We start from the raw sequence: 17,641 nt of genomic DNA, 5'->3' as shown, positions 1-17,641 counted from the left end.
CTCCAGCAAACGCAGGCAGCGACCCAGGCAGGGTCTTCCATTGTATCGCTTGGCCTTGCTGGGCCCGAACTGGTTGAACGCCTCTGATGGAGCGTTAATTACCAGGTAGCAACAGCTTCTCACAGATTGTGATCCACCTAAACTTTCGCGCGTAAAAGAGGCAACACGGAAAGGGACGGATACCCGCGGGAAATGCCAATCACAGTAGCTAGCGGTGAAGAGGGTGCGGGTTTTTTGCTGGTTCTTGATCCCCTTCTGGTTCCAGAGAGAAGATAGAAAGCGGGAGCCGGTACAACAGCGGTTGAGGATCTCAGAATCCAGCTCCCTGTCGCTCAGCTAACCCCCAATTATTTCTGTTTTCCATCATCTCTCCGAGTTATGCCTCTACACGCATACCACCCCCCAACACATACTGAAATGCCTCGATAAAAGGCATAAGGCATTTCCTGGCAACATTAGGCGACGGGCACAGCTGGTAATCAAAGGCCTCGCATCTCACGCAACCTTTGCTCCCTCCCTCCAATAAAATGTAACTGCTTAGCTGGGGGGGGGGGACGGAGGACGGGACGAGCGATAAACTCTGCGATTCTAAACCTACACGCGGTCTTCAGTCCTAGCAGATTGTTTTTTGGAGGAAGCAGAAAATAGTTTGGGAAGTGAGAGTACCAACCTGTTCCACAACCCTGTTAAAATGAAGCAATGGGATTTAAACTGATTTCAAATACACACACATTTGACTCAGTGGGATTACATGGTTCTAATCCAAGTATGTCAGTGCACAATTGGGCCGTTACTTTGGAAGTAGTATATTCCTTGCCGTCTAAACTCTAGAGGGATTGATAGGTGCCCAGAGTCTACGTGTGCCTTTAGAAAGAGGGGGCGTCACCTCTACTGTCTGATCGATCAACAACGTTCTTCTAAGTCAATGTTTCATTGGAACAAGCTAGCACCGGGGGGAAATTCCCGGGCAAGGCACCTTCCATTCACTCGGAGAGCATCTTTTGGGAAAGGCGTAAGGAACAGCGCATTGACTCTCACAGCCCAGCGGATCCCACCGTTCGGTCATAACCAGGCACTCGTGCCTCCTGTCACAAACAACAGACAGCTCCCCGCTGCTTTCAACGAGCTACAGGTCAGACTTCCCTGAAGTTCAACCCACCCCACGCCCCCCGGACCATCTTGAGCTTTATTCAAAGGAATCCAGGCATTCCTGAAGATGGTTGCTAAGAGCAACCTGCTTTAAGAATCACTGCGGGGGGGGGAGGGCGACTCAGAATCCAGCACAGCTGATCAATACCAACCCGCTGCTTTTGGAATCAGGACCGACTTCTCTTACGACACCCAGATTTATTTTCTCCGGTTTTAAACAAGCGAAAGCAAAGAGTCCCTAGGGACTCCGGAGTGGAAATGTTTAATGATGGTTGGAGAGAAGGATTGCGTCTATGGGAAATTAAGGGCGCCTCTCGCTTGGGACAGCAACTCCCCGCGCTCTCGCCACCCTCCCCTGCCCCAAGCCTCATCCATATCTCACTAGTACTTTGGTCAAACGCCAGGGCATGAAATCCAGAACTGTTCAGTTCAACATTGGCTTCAATGGGATTACACATTCTCTAGGACTGGGTCGTAAACACCTGCAAGGTTCGCTGCTTCCTGCTCTTTGTCTGCTTTAATTCTCGCCTAACTTTGGAATAACTTTCCTCGGACAACGTTGCTCTGGGAGATTCACAACAAAACCCTGACCTTGCAGCGTGGCTGGTGGACACCTTTCTCCTCTACCCTGACAGTCCACATTTTTGGGGTCCACAAAGATGGTTAAAAGACAGCTTATAAAGAAGAACTGTCGGGGAGCAAGTCTAAGATTCAGTGGTGGCATCTGAATCTCCGGCACGCTCCTGAAACTTCGAGCGTTTCTTTGGCCACGACCCATCAATCACTCACTCGGAAAACACTCTACCAACCCCCATGGAACAAGAGTGGCGCGTTGAGGGCAAGAAACTTCACCCCGTGATCCACAACCCGCCTTGCTGCCACCTACTCGCGAGTAAACGGGTGTGCTTGAAGATCATTCTCAGCGGAAGTTACTCCATTGACTTGGATGGGATGTGGATGGCACCTGTAGGCATCAGTCAGGCTTCTTTAAAAGCAGGACATTTGGCTTGTGTGGTGCGTGGATCGCACTCTCTGAGTCAACGAAGAAATCGTTACCAGCTCCCAGTTCGCTGATCATTTGAGGAGGTCGGGGGTGGGGGCTAGAACCTGAAAAGCAGTTTCCTAATTTCCTCCGTTATCAAACGGCCTGATCCCCCCTAATTCAAAGGCCCCTTAACTGCTAGTAAACAAACGTTAAAGGAGACACAGCGCCGGAGAGACCTTCCTTCCAGGGCTGTGGTCAGCAACATTGCCCTGGCATTTGGCATCTCTGTGGGCAGAGACTGCCGGGGTGAGGATGGGGGTTGCATTTGGGGCAACTGCCAACTATGAACACAGCAACGGCCCTCCAGACCCAGAGGCTTCCCACCCGCACTGTGGCAACTCCAAAAGAGGCAGCAACAAAGCAAGCTGGGTTTAAGACCAGCCCAGACCCGCCTTGGTTGGGGCGGGCGCTAGTCAGTTCCCTAGGATTATCGAGACCGGGGCGACCGCGCTCTGCTTTGCAGCCGCTGGGAAAAGAAGGCGAAGGCTGGAGTTGGCGCCTTAATACAATAGGGAGGAGACAAAAACATACTCGTGTTAGCCCGGAAGTAGCTCCATCACCCACCCACCCGCGTTTCCCCGCTCCTTTCAACCTGCCCCCTCCTTCCTTGGCAAAATCCTCGGGAAACATAGAGATGCCAGCAAACGTTACGGGGGGTGGGGGGAGGGAGGGAAAGCCGCCTTACCGAATCTCAACACATGCGTGGTTCCTTGGGAATATCCAATCCACAGTAAGCAAAGCAGGAGCCGAATGGTGCCTCTGAAGACTGGATGAGTTAGAATCGGGGAAATAATCTTCATGGTGTTTCCTACGCACACACGCGCCGCTTTTCCTCTTGGCCCCCTTCGCTTCAAGCGTCCGCTTTTTGTCCCCCCCAGCAGCGCCGCCGCCGCCACCAGCAGCCGCCACCAGCCCCGCCGCTGCGGTCGGTTTCCACGAGCTTGCGGAGCCGCGGAAGTGTTTGGCCCGGAGACGCGATCACGGCATGGTCACACCGAGGGGAGAGGCTCTCCGCTTCCCAAAGCCATTAGCAATCCCTGCATGATCTTCATTCACTGCGCCAAGGAGCAACCTTCAACTGCAAGGAATGGTGGGACATCCATGGTCGTCGGGCTGAGCGCGGGGCGGGGAGAGGATCCTCGAGAAATCCAAACACACACACGCACACACGCGCACCCGAGCGCGCACACACGGGCAGGCATAGGCAGGCGCCGTGGCCAGTCGGGCGAACCTAGGAGGCAGGCGAGAAGAGATGGTGGGGGGAGAAAGACGAGGAGCGGGTGGGGGGGGAGAGAGAGAGAGAGAGAGAGAGAGAAATCAATCGGCAACCCGAGCTTGCGAAACCGCTGCCGAGCGAGAGGCGGGTACTCGCCTGGCCGTTGGGCTCCCCTTCTGCTGCACTGCTGCACGGCTTCTGACGCGCAGCCAAGATGAAGTGCGAGAAAGCGAGAGAGCTCGTCTTGCCTTAAGGCTGCCAGCCACACAAGCCTTCCCCGGGCCTCTTATGCAACCGATCCCATCGCCTCTTGGAAATTATTATTATTATTATTATTATTATTATTATTATTATTATTATTATTCCAACTTGGCTGCATGACGTGCCTAACATTCTGATGGTTCTCTTCCAATAAGGTCCAGCCGTGTTCTGGGAAAGGAGCAGAAGGAGGTCTCCGACTCCGTCTGGGTGTACGATCTGAAGCCCCGGGAGTTATTGGGCAGAACGCCCATGGAAGGAGATTGACACGCACCAGGCTCGTAGCCCTAGTTAAACCCAAAAAGAATGTGGCTGAGTTGGTGCCTGGTTCAGCTTCAGGTGTACACAATGCTGGCTCCTCTGAGCCCAAGCCCCCAGTCTGGACAATGGTCCGTCAGCACAGCCCCAACAGAGCTACAGGGGGACTAAGGACAAAGTCTTGAACTGGCTGCGGACCTGTTTCAATACAACCAAATTGCATGCTGCAATCCTAACCATGGCTACTCAGAAGTAATCCCCACTGAGTAATCAGTAGGGCTTACTCCCAGGTAAGTGGAGTTAGAATTGCAGCCTTTGGGTGAGAGAGACAGATATTATCAGTATTAATTTTTGAATGGCTGGCTGGGGAGACAGCACTTCGTTTAAGAGATGGGGGTGGGGGCGATGACGTTATTATTGTTTCAAAACATATCCACAAACAGGTTTTTCTTCTTTCCATATGTCCGGACATTCTCATTCACTTTCTACTGTTTATGCCCATCAAATGCTCATTTCCTTCAATAGTAATTTGATCACTGACTCACTAAACATCTACGTTAGGACAGGAATTGTTAGGATTAAAAATTTATACTCCGCTGAAGGACCTACACTGTGCACCCAGAAATAATAATGAGTGGATGAGATATGGATTGTTTTTTCGAGACGTCCCTCATTTTTAAAAATATCTGGCTAATAGCATTGCGAAGGCTCTCAGTTTTTAAATGCCTCCCCTTTGGGGGGAGGACAGTACTTACAACACAACTGGAATATACAGTCTGTTGAAATGAAAGCTTTGTGTTTCCCAGTTCCCAAACTATTTACTCCCGAGTAGTACCACTGATATATAAGGACTGGGCTTGTGTAAGTGGTGTGCAGTTTGTAGCCTTCGCTGGAGCAGAAGATATTTGCCTTCTTAAGTAGCTATCGTTTCAATCACTTTGCTTTAACTACCCACTACCACCACCACCCATTAAAATATTTATTCACTAGTGTCAATGGTGGCAGATTCCCCCTCCCTTATTTTCTACACAAGGAGGGAGGTTTAAAAAAAAGTTAAAAAGTGGGGGGTTTGAACCTTTGAGGAGTCATTAAAACACATTGGTAGAGGAGAAGCCCGCATTTTATATAGCCCTAATGGAAAGTCTTCCATGAATCAGACTACTAACTACGTGAGACAGGGTGGGGGAGATCATTCCTATTATCGCCATACAAAAATGAATGGAGATTAATCTTCTGTTTGGAGGCTAGCCCACTTTAATGCAGTAGAATGTCTAAAATTCTATCAATCAAGACGGCCGAGATCATATTTAAGTGAAGCATACACCTATACCTGCGGGAAAACTGACTATTTATGCAATTGGATCTAGGACCAAGTTCTCTAGTTCCAACTGTATCAAGAAATATAGAGTCTGTTTCTTACTTCCGATCCTACTCACTGGTCTACCGGGACTTACTCCCAGAGAAGTCTGAATAGAATTGCAGCCTTAATGCATCTATTTTAATTTGGACCTGTGACTGTCCAGAAGCTCGCGCTATAGGATGGATAGCAAATCCGAGTAACTTTCTATTGTTACAGGCACTGACATTCCTCTGCACACTTCAAAGTGCCGACTGAAACCTACCTGCTACTAAGGGATAACTAAACATTGCTAGGTTTTTTGGGTTCGTTTTTTTAAGATGGAAATCTAACTCCTGTGTCAAAAACAAGTATCATGAATGGCTACTTCTGCAGTCTAGCAGGCAATTCAATCAAACGATCTGACTATACTGGAGCACTTGCAGGGAGGAAGAAGTACCTAATGCTGAAAACAAGGATATCTAGCGACTCCTTCAGTGTGCAGTTGGAATATCTCGCCGGCAAACGTGCCTTTGAGATAGCCTGGATTTGCTGCTCATTTGCTTTACTTGGAGCAAGATCAACTGAATAAGAGAGTGTGCAAACCAGTTTCTGAGAGTATTAAGAAGTGTCTTCATACTTTAAGGAACTGATATAAAGCCTATCAGGTGTCTCTAGACATGAAGATATTGGATCACTGAAAACTATACAAGTTCAGGATTTAAAGCTGCTCTTTTATTTTATTTTTAAAGCGTTTACCATTTCCACTGTAACCTTTGGCTTACATATCAGCTAATACTAGACTTGAGAGGGAATCTCTTGTTAAAGTGGAAGGTTTTGTTCATTTTGTTTCCTTCCCCACCTCTTCCTCCCAGTCACCTGCATTTTAGGAGGTTTGTCGCATTGTCATCCAACCAGAAAAACATCGAAATAAGATATTGCAATTTTTTAAAATCTTGCAACGTTCGTCTTCGCCTCCAACCCTTGTCTGATGCTTGTGAAGCAGAAAGGTATCACCACCACCACGGACAGCTACCGAACTTGTACTGAAGAAATTTAGTAGAGGAAACGGCCCCTCTCCTTTTCAGCACCACGGACAGCACCACACACTCCTTTAATGGATTTGGCAACGAGGTGCTTATATCTATGCATAGCAGCGTGTATGATGTACCATTTGGACAGGAAAATAAATTATCCCCCCACCAAGGCTTCAAAACAAAGAGACAAGCAAAATATTTTAAACCTGCAATCTGACTGCATAGTTCAAATAATTGAATGCAGTCTCTGCCTTGATTATCCTCGACTGTTTTGATTGTCTTACCTATATTTTATGATAACTCACTTCCTTTCAGTGTGCTATAAAAAAAAGAACAGCCCTCCAGCCCTCCCGATCTCTGTTCTTCAATGCACAGTTATACCACAATGCATGTCTTTGGTCCACCAACTGTTTAGAAAGTACAGAAAAATCGACTGGCCACATTTAGGGCAGAAAACCACCTCCCACCAATGTGAATGGCTAATGGCTGGTTGATTGTAATGGTTTCGAATTGCTCCCTGAGGAGTCAGGCCTTTTCTGAAATATATAATTAATTTCGGCTTTGGAAATTACCATCTCCATTGCCCTTTGCTAAGTAAGGCTGCAGCTGGCATTTCAGTCTTTATTTACCAACATCTATCTATCTATCTATTAACAGCACTGTGCATTATTAATTAAACACACACACACACACACCAGAAGTACCCACAGTTCCCCCCTTGGCATTTTCCTCAACATAGTCCCAAGGTTTAAGAGCTTTGATTTTATGGCATTTCGCCGAGGAAGCCGATTATGACTTGGCCTGTTAATATGTCTCTTTTCTGACAGTGGTTCCCTGGAACCTATTTAACTGCGACCCCGCCCTTCACCACTAGAGAGTTGCTGGGGAGGGGGAGCTTTAAATACTCAATTTCCTGTTGTGCATCTTGATTTACTCTACCTCTTCGCCATACGTTGTCTAGCAGGAACATCTTTTCGCTATCCAAGGTCACAGCGCAGGTGAAGTGGAAATGAAAATACATATATCAAGCACGGAAAGCTGGATGGCGAATAATATGAAATCAATCTAAAAACGCATGCCCTGGATAATAAAGCAATTCTTCTGATGCAGTATTCCTGAATAAGCTAAGAGTTTCATTGGCATTAATTGTACATTCACTAACCTGCTTCCCCTACATGAGGTTTCTTTAAAAATACTCTTTCTACTGGAAGGAGATTTGAAAGCTTGGCGGGGGGTGCGGAGAGGCTTCCTAGCTGCAGGTCAAGGTGATTTCGTCTACCATCTGGTTCTAGGGATTGGGAGAAGGGCCTTGGAAAATTCAATTTCCCCCTCACTGTTTGAAAGCTCTCAGTGAATTTAGACAGGGCCTTTGACAAATGTTGACTCTTGAACTTCTATTCCCCACAAGCAGCCCTACTCCAACAAACAGGCCTTTTAGTTCTGCCAGCTCCCATCAGATTTCTTATCCTGCTGTTCTGAAGAAAGGCCCGGGTGGGTTTTTTGCAACACCTGACCAGCATTCCGTGTGTGTGTGTGTGTGCGCGCGCGCGCAGACATCTCTTGCAGCTTTGCTGAGCTAAGCTCATAGTAGGCTAAGCTGGGCCTCCCTCTGCCCCCACCTCCCCGCGCGCCCTTTGCCAAAGCACTCGAATGAATGTTGATATTATCAGTTCAGAAAACACATCCCGGCCCACTCCTTCACTCCCACCAGCAGCCACTGAAGCAAGAGGATCCCCGGTTGCCGGTTATTAGCGGAGCCCAGATTCACAGTCCTGTTTCTGCTGCGCCGATGATTAATGGGATTTTAAGGTGGTAATTAATTTTTTAGCTGCCGAAGAGACGTGCATCCTAATTAAGGAGCCGAGGATATGATAGATTTACTTGTTCAGGCACTTTTTGGACTTCACAGCGGTGCACATCTGAGCATATTTTCAACCAGCGAATGCAAACATTTATGATTTGGTCCATATATCACTCCTCCACCTCCGCCACCTCCTCCTGATGTCTTTTCCCCACCCACCCCAACTAGGCTTTCACTTCACAAAGTTTAAAGGAATTTAAAAAGCTTTCCTTTATCCTTCATTCTTTGCTTCCCTCTATTTTTTTTCTATTGCATTTTACAACCATTACTAATTACACAAAGGCACGTTTCTGTCTAAGGGCGATTTCCTCGGGGAAGGGGCAATTCGGCCTTTAAGGAGAGTTTGCACTAAGGAAGCCGGTTTTGCTTGTCCCGGTTCGTTCTTAGATCATCAGGAGGAGGCTGGGGAATAGGACTGTTGTCCTGGCAGTCTAAAACCCCGATCTACAAATCAATTAAACAGGAATGCCTGGCTCTCAGCCAGCTGGGGGCCGGTTGGCACATATACAGCCTAGACAAGGCGAAGTGCCTGGACTGAAGCCAACCGAGTCCCCATTGGTTTCCACTCAAGTTCTTCAACGTAGCTGCTGGGTGCTAGCTCGGACTGGGAATCGGTTTCAAGCCCTTGGGCTTAATCGACTTGCGAATCGGGGGTGGCAAAAGAACCGACATCTCTTTTTCTTTGACACCCAAAAAACTGCAACCCACCGACTTAAGAAAGCCCCCTTGAAATTAGCATGGCTCTGTGGACTCCACGACCAAAGGGTACAACTCCGAGGCATTCCCCAGGGCTAGGCAAATGGGAGTTGTGCCATTCACAGTACCCATGGGCTGCGGATGGCACCCTAAGCTCCCTGGTTAAATGACAAGTCTCTCTCTTCCTTCCCCCCACCCCTTTCCAACTGGGCGATTTGATGTATTATAAACAGACACACGTCGTTGCTATGGAGAAGAAAAGCTTTCGGATCAGGGTGGGCACGGAAAAGAAGCAGAAGCAGAATCGCACCGCCTCAAGCTCCGTTTTTGGAAACCTCGGAGACTCCCCTCCGAAGCTCCGGACGAAGGGAGAGTCTCTCCGCTTAGGAAAAGGCAGCGGGAAGCTTCCCGCGGTACCACAGGCTGTTGCGAAAGACCAGTTTTGAGTGCGGGGTGGGGGGTGGGGAGAAGTGTACGACCCCCTTGCCAAAGCGCGAGTGGAGGCGATGGATAGGCAAGCAGGCAAAGTTGCATCTCCGTCCTCCTAGCCACTTTTCATTGGGAGCCCTACTGATTCCCGTTGAACTTGCTGCAAAGTAAGTGAGCTCTTAGCCTGGCATTGAGAGAGGGGGAGACCCAACTGCCTTAAGAGATGAATGAGATAAACACCGGGATGAAAGATGTGGCTCGAAAGGAAGACAGATGCTCCTTCCGTCGGAGTTTCTGCTCGCCCCGTCTATCTTCTCCCCCGCCTGCCTCGCTGTGCTGGGGAGAGAGATCCGGGCAGCGCCCAGAAGTGCCCGCCCGCTCCCTCCCATCCACCCACCCACCCATCCCGATCGCTTCGAGGTGCTGCTGCGTCCCCTTCGCTCTTTTTGTGGCGCCTCGCGTCCCAATCCTCAATAAAATGAAATAATTCGTCTGTGAAGTATCTCTAAGCCCAGAGATCTAGCTACACACAGAAAGCGGGAGATGGGTGTTTTGGCGTCCCAGGGCAGATCGGGGAGGTCTCCTTACCTTGTCCGCTGCTGCCCAGGGCGGCCGGGGAGGAGAAAAGTCAGCGGAGCTGGCTTTGGACGGGGCTCTGGGGCTGAGGAGCCGAGGCGGCGCGCCGAGCTCACTGGAGAGCCGCAGCCGAGGCAGCCGAGCCGAGGCAGGCGGGCGAGCGAGCGAGCTAGAGCGAGAGACACGCCTCCTGCCGGGAGCTCCGCGCAGAGCCCGTTAAAGGCGCAGCGCCGCTTTTCCCCGCCGCCTTCCTGGGCACCCCCAAGCCCAAGGCTGGAGCCGGCAGGAGGCGAAGCCGGCCGCAGCGCAGAGCAAAGGGCAAAAGGACGGAGTCTGCTTTAAAGCCAGCCCAAGCCGTCTCTGCTCCCACCCAGACCCCACTCCGCAGCGGATCCGCCTCTCCCAAGGGCCCCGGATCCCACACACTTTCTTTGTAAGAGCGACCCGTCGAATCGCCGGTCTCTTTTAAAGACCCCGGTTTGCTCTCGAGCAGCCCAGGGCTTCAGTTCAGGCCGGCGGCATTCTGCTATGAAACGAAGAGTGCGCCTCGAGGCCTGGGCAGAGTGCGCTTCTGTCACCCAACGGATTAACCCCCGGATTCTCAAGGATGTGGCTTCCTCCAGACAACACGGCGCAGGAAACAGGAGGTGTCTCCCTCGAAGGCAGTGGGACTTGGATCACAATACCTCAAAGTAACTGTGCTCTGACCGGACGGCCGCTCTCAACTTTCTCCAACCCGCGCGCCGCACAGTTTTCGTTCCCAAATCTGAAGGGAAATGAGTGTCCTAAGCAGCGCACGATCGGGCCTTTTCGCCACCACCTTGCGTGAATGAAGCCGCTCCCCCCATTTAAAAGCACGTCCTGGTGCCCACCACCTTTTACATTCCTGCTACCACATCCTACTAGGCACACAGCGAGGTGGACGCTCAGAGGAGGGCGTTAAAACGGCGCCGAGGAAGAACAAAGACCTGTTGAGTTTGCGCCTGAGACGCTTGGGGTTGACAACTCTTTGGATGCGACGGAAAAGCTCCCTGGCAGCAGCTGAAGAAATGGGGGGAAATAGGGGAAGAGCCTCGGGGGTGTGCATGTGTGGTTGCATACAGAGAATCATGAGGACTAGTGATATTTAATAGCTTATTAGCAAGATCTACCTTCCTCCGGTCTGTAATGTGCGTTCAAACGCCTCTGACGGGCAGGCAGTGCTATTCTGCACAATGGCTCGGGGTTTTTTTCCGATTGGCCAACTGAACCCCATCACCACCCCCCCACCCACCCCCCACTAACTAACTACACAACCTGCCGCCACACATAACCCCGCCCCCCACTTGTGGGTCAGAAGCTGTAGGCGGCACACCTCACCTCGCTCCAAGGAATTCCCCCCTCTCCTTCACTGTTTATAGGAAATGAGCGGTGTCTCCCCCCTGCCTAGCCTTGAGATCCGCCTTCCATTAAAAGGCCGTCGTGGAAATCCCCAAGCTGTCCTCTGCGCTCGGCCTGCGGCAGCCGCAGCTCAAGCCTCGCCTATTGGCCCTTCTTCGCCCGCACCCCCCTCCGCCCCTCTTGCTTGCCAACCGGCAATTCCCACCCAGGGAATTGCCTTCTGATTGGACAGCTCCGAGGGAACCCGCCTCTCTACACCAGGGGGATTCTCTAGCAACTCTCCTCTCTCTCAGGTGAGCCTCACGGGCGGCTGCAAGTTCTGCATCTCCCGCTCGCCTCTCCTGAGAGACCTTTTGCCTCCTCTCCACAGAGAGGTGATCCTTGAAGCTGGCAGAGTTAGCAAGCGGGCTGGAACGCGGAGGGAACGAAGAGCCCCGACGGCAGCCGAGGCTTCGCCTTCGCAGCTCCCTCGCAGCTGAAAAGGCTCCTGTTGACTGAGCAAACAGCAGCCTTCTTGTGCGGCGTCGATAAATAGTCAAAGAAACCATTGTGGCTGCGGGAAAGAGGCGGCGCGCCCGGAGAGCCGCTGGGCTCGGGCTGCCGGCTGTGACTTGCAGCTTAATCGACCCCGGAGCGGGCGCTGATGACTCCCCGGGGCGCTCCCTCCGTCGCCAAGAGGGGGGGGGGACACACGGAGCATTAAGTTACTCGTTTCCTGAGGGAGGCGGGCCAGCGCCAAGCGCCCTCACGAAGCTTAAGAGGCAAGATCTCGCCAAGAAATAGCCCTTCTTTAGCAGGAGATATTAAGGAGGGAAGGGGGAGAGAGATGTCCCCTTCTAAGTGAAATATTCCGAGAGAGAGAGAGAGAGAGAGAGAGAGAGAGAGAGAGTCTTTCACACAGAAAAATCGGTTTGTTTTTAAGAGGCTACAGTACTACGTGTGTGTTTCAGTATTTTGCTGTAAGAGACGCACAGGGCAAGCCCTGTGGAAGCGGATTATGCTTGCATTGACCCTCCTTTCTCTTCCTTCTGGAAAACAGATTCCTATCCATGTCTTCTCCTTAATACTGCTCTTGAAATGTTCCCTGGTACCCTCTCCGGACCCACTCAGTTCAACCCTTGGCAAGGAATTGGATAGTTCTGGGACTGGATTACTTGGCCCCTGGGATCATGAGCCTACCATCCAGGGAGACTAGCGTTAATTAACTGAAAAGCATTTCTAAACCGCTTAATATTTTGAAACCTCCAACGATGTGCAAAAAGACAACATAAAAGCAATAAGACAGTATGATGAACACAACATAAAACAGCAATATTGATATTTTAAAATGGATGAAAACAGGAATTTAGTAATAACAGGGTCAGGTTTTATAGGAAATCCTGAGCACACACAAAAAAAGATGTCTTTGGGAGACAACTGAAGCAACTGATGAAGGATGCTGCACACATGACAGAGGGAATAGCAATCCACAGGGCAGGAGTGATGGCAGAAAATTCCCATTTGCAGGGCATAGTCCTGTGACCCTCTTTATCTGCAGTAGCAGAATGAAAAAAACATCCTAGTGCTTGCTTTTCTAAATGGAGCCTTGCACCAGTGCAAGGGATCCAGTGTCTATTACAGAATTATCTGTTACAGAGCAAAGGCTTTGTGCCAAAGATTTCACTGGCTACAGGCACCATACCACTGAAGAAGAAAGATGTCTATGGTCATATCAGGGATGGAGATACCTGTGGCCCTCCAGATGTTGCTGGGCTTCAACTCCCATCAACCCCAGGCAGCATGGCCAGTGGTCAGCAACAAGGGGAGCTAGAATCCAACAACATCTGGAGGGCCCTCCCTGCATTGTATCAACATTTCACACTTGTTCCCATGGTTTGACTACCCTTGGTTCCAGCTGCTTCACATACCAAACCCACTTGATTCAGTGAGGAGCTAGCGGTGGTACTAGAGAGGGTCATAAATGATGCAGTACTTCCCCTCCCACTTGTATATGTATTTTTAAAACATTAACATTACTATTCACGTCATTCAGAATATGAAGATGCAAGGAATCCAGCATGCTGAATAATTTACTTTTGGTGACTTAAGGGGATTAGCACTAACGATGAAGAACAAAATGGCATTTTCCATACAAGTCAAAGGATAATTTCCTATTCCAGTGATAGAAAGCAAAATACTCATTTCTAGTCGGTTTCATAGAATATTCTTTGCATCTCCACTTCTGCCTTCTCTCTTGTGGGCAATCGCTTGCTGCTGATGCAATCTCAGATAGTTAGATTTTGCAACAGGATAAAGATGCAGCTGGACTCATTTTGAGGAGCTCCTCTCTTTCCAGCTGCCACCCCAGCATTACAGTTTACTTTCAAAAAGAAAAGAGCAGGAAAACACAATGATGAACTCAATCCCTTGGCCTGTATGTTTTAAAAGTCAGAAAAGAAGCCACAGCCTGAAGTCAGATGCTAGGTCAGCCTTAACCAACATGGTTCCCTCTCCAGGTGCCTTGACCTATGATTCCTCTCAGCCAAGAGCTGTAGTTCAAAACACCTGAAAGGCATCATACTGGCAAAGACTGCCCTAGGTACTACCTGTGATCACAGAAGTTGCAAATGTGTTTTGATTTTAGAATTCAGAGATCAACCAATGTCAATCAAATATAGCCATGAATACTACGAAGCATAAACACTTCAGAAATCATATGATGGGAAGCATACAATGGAATGCCTGAAACGTCCTTCAGAGCCAGAAGAGAGCTCACAGCAGTTCAGATTTTCAGGAATTTCAATGAAAGATGCCCAAACCACCAGAATGATCAGGTATAATGGTTTATTAAAGAAGGGTACAATGTTACAGCTAAGGTCCAAAGGCTCCCTCCTTGCCCCTGCTGACATCATTCCATGGGACAGCCTCCACTGCGAGGAGATGGCTTGTCTGCACCCAAGTAAAAATACACACAACCTATGTAAGCCCAGGCAGGCTATGTCACATGGGAACATAGGTGGTTAGTATTAACCATTGCCTGGGATCCTTCCCCTCTAGCTATGCCAGGAGCCTGTGGATACATGAAAGTGTGTGAAACACAAATGAGCTTGGTGCTACAGCTGGTACCAATTAGGTGGGGGTCATCCTGACCATCAATATGCTGCAAGCAGGGTTTTCAGACCAGTTCACCTTTTTGGGTCAACACAAATGCTCCCCCCCCCCCAACATTTTACTGCCCAAGAACAGATGAAGTAAAGATTTTTGCTTATCGGCTTAAGGAGACTAACAGAAGAGATCGTAAAGGAAAAATAGAAATTATATGAACAAGATATGATGTGGAAACACCGAGATAAGACTGGATAGAATTATGAATTTTGTTTGGACTGATTGGGACTGATTTGGACATTAACGCAGTAATAAGAAGATGATCTGAATCCCCTTTTGGATCTTGAAGTATGGGTTCCCCCAACAAAATTTAAAAATTTGGCTTTGTAATTTGGAATTTATGTGATGTGATTTAATTTGATGTGATTGGCCAGTTAATAAAAATTATTAAAAAAAAAAAGAACAGATGAAGTAAAGACAAATACTTTTGTCTAGAATATGTTTGCCTAAATGATGAGTAACCATCAGCCTCCACTTTGTGGGCAATCTTTGAGGGATCAGCTGTCAGTGGCAGTGGCGTAGCGTGGGGGTGCAGGGGGGCCGGCCGCACCGGGCGCAACATCTGGGGTTAGGGCAAATCCACGGGTTAGGGGGCGCAAATCCACGGGTTAGGGGGCGCAAATTACTTGCCTTGCCCCGGGTGCTGACAACCCACGCTACGCCACTGGTCAGTGGTGGGCAAGGCCAGAGAAAAAAGTGGAACCACCAATGTCAATTTACCTTTTTACAGTAGGCTAATTTCTACACACACACACACACACACACACACACACACTTTTTGAGCTTCCATCTAGACAAGCAAAAGGCAATATCAGAGTTCAAGAACACATTCTAAGCAAGCAAAAGCACTCAAGTGAAGAGGGGTATGGGATGAGAAGAGTAGGTGTGGTTAGGGAGGGGATGTGGTATAGGGAGGTTCCTGAGGGCCAGGTAAAGAGACTTGGAGGGCCACATTTGACCTCTGGGTCTATGGGTCCCCATGCCTGATGTAGTTCCTAAGTTTTCTTTAGCTCCCACACTCCCCAGTTAAGATGCCTGACCCTTGTACTTCTGTTTTTGTACGTCTCCCTGACTCCAGTACAGAAGATCAGACTCTGCACAGTAACATGATAATGGATAAGAGAAAACCTGCTTGGTGCAATCAACGCCCAATAGAAGTCCAGGAAAAAAAGAGCTTGGGAACTGCTCTTAATAGTATTTTGTTATCCCTTGCCAAAAAATATGGAACAATTAATACATTGCAAGCTCCCGCTCATTTTTTTTAGAAAAATGAAGTATTTCTCCAGTGTAAGGTTTTCTTCACAATTTAATTTAATAAATGGATAGTGTATAGATTAAAAAGCAACTCATTTGTGAGACAATGCCAAGCAGAGAGAACAATCTGGATCCAAAATGGGAAAGTGCATTTCTAATAATGGGCAAACCAAATGCAGAGCTTTCCACTTTAATTTGCTGCTGGTTCCTTTTTTTTCTTTTAAAAAAAGAATACTTTTATATAATAAAGAATATAAAAATTTAACCAGTTTCTCTGACTGCATCTCTCATTCTGCATATTGCATTCCAAATGTTTGTGCTGGCAATGTGATAATATTTTACATCAGTGAAGGACAGCAGTCATTTATATACCAGGAAAACATATACATACCAATCTCTCCTGACTTTATAGATTGTCACTTTGCTGATCACAATTTCAGAGAGTATAAAGAACCTTTGAAGACAACAGGAATAATGTTCTAAAATTTTCAAAGGAGCAAAGGAATAGAGAAATGGACATCCAAATCCACAAAGTATTTTAACTGGAACAATTTGATTTAATTCAATTCCTCCCCGTCAATTAAAACCAAATGCTTCACTGGACTGTTTGCAGACTACAGCCATTCTGTATGCATGTTGTTTCATAAGACTTCACTTGGAGCATTAGTATGAATTTTATTGACAGCTGATTTTTAAAGTATTTGTTGCAGGCATGAAGAATACTACATTGTGACATCTTCAAATACTGTTAAAAGTTAAGTTCTCTGCCATATAAATACATCATACTTACATACATGAACTCTATTATTTCCTTCCTCCCTCCTTTGTATGTGACTCTCATTAAGAATAAAATATAAAGCATTCGGCAGTATTGTTACTGCTATCCACTGGAATATTCAGGTAGGTCTGGGAAATATTCCTGTCTGAAACGCTGGGAAGCTGCTGCCAATCATAATAATATTGAGCCATATGGAACATTGATCTGTCATTCTATGGTAGCTTCCCATGTCCCCAATAACAATCTGACTCCCACCTATACTGTACCTATGCACTGTGACTGCCCTGAGAGGCAGATCTTAGCTGGTCTTATGGTATCTACAAAGGCAAAGCAAACAAGCACATCATTAATTGATGCTATCACTAGGCATGCATTTTGATGTGTTTTCATGGGGCTCTGAAATGTAGATATAGAGTGCTGCATATAAGGTGATACCAAACATTCGGCAACAGCGCAGGCCCAGGTCCCTCATGTAATTGTATCACCTCAGATGGCATCACATTTAAATAATGATCCATATGAAAATGTTTCTTTTTGGAGGGGGCGGGGAGAAACGTGAATCTCTTCTATTGTATCGAGAGAAAGCTTGGGGTCCCAACGGAAGATGAAGGAAGGTAACCTGAACACCCCACAGAGCAGAGTTCTCCACTGCTTTCCAGAGATTGTACAGTGGTACCTCGGGTTAAGAACTTAATCCGTTCTGGAGGTCAATTCTTAACCTGAAACTGTTCTTAATCTGAGATACCACTTTAGCTAATGGGGCCTCCTGCTGCCGCCACCGCACGATTTCTGTTCTCATCCTGAAGCAAAGTTCTTAACCCGAGGTACTATTTCTGGGTTAGCGGGGTCTATAACCTGAAACGTCTGTAACCTGAAGTGTCTGTAACCCGAGGTACCTCTGTATCTAGGTTTTCAGTCAGACGGCGAAGATGACTTTATTCTTTCCGCAGTGGGCAACTGGTCTATTTCAAAATACAGTACTTACAGGCTCAGAGAAAAATCACACAGACCCGGACGTATCTTTTAGCCCTATTCTGGGGTGGAGGACAGAGGTGGGGAACTACTGCGGAAATCAACCCAGCTTGTGCCACTTTTATGGGGTCCAAGAGGCTGATAGAGCTTTCCATTTCTTTCTCACATTGGAGCTGTTTTGTATGCAAAGATGGAGAGGCCACCAAAACCCCCTACAATGCGGTGGTACCCCAGTATGTACAACGTCCCCAT

The 17,641-nt window shown here is 48.1% G+C and overlaps 1 protein-coding gene across 4 annotated transcripts in view; it reads right to left on the bottom strand.

Annotated features, from left to right (window-relative positions):
* Positions 1-10,097, bottom strand: part of GRIK2 (glutamate ionotropic receptor kainate type subunit 2) — a 439,539-nt gene extending 429,442 nt beyond the window's left edge. Inside the window, exons 1-2 of one of the 4 annotated variants that reach the window (XM_083608281.1) lie at positions 9,874-10,097; positions 2,880-3,425 (exon numbers count right to left, since the gene is read on the bottom strand). In XM_083608281.1, coding sequence (XP_083464407.1) covers positions 2,880-2,994 — 115 coding nt within the window. In that variant the 5' untranslated portion in view covers positions 2,995-3,425; positions 9,874-10,097. The remainder of the gene's footprint in view (positions 1-2,879; positions 3,426-9,873) is intronic. The other 3 variants (XM_083608278.1, XM_083608280.1, XM_083608279.1) reach the window with 3 other exon arrangements.
* Positions 10,098-17,641: the final 7,544 nt, after the last annotated feature.

This window comes from Podarcis filfolensis, assembly GCF_964270895.1.
Source record: "Podarcis filfolensis genome assembly, chromosome: 3".
Classification (NCBI taxonomy): domain Eukaryota; kingdom Metazoa; phylum Chordata; class Lepidosauria; order Squamata; family Lacertidae; genus Podarcis; species Podarcis filfolensis.
The sequence above is the reverse complement of the archived record's forward strand: the minus strand, read 5'-3'. Positions and strand labels throughout refer to the sequence as shown.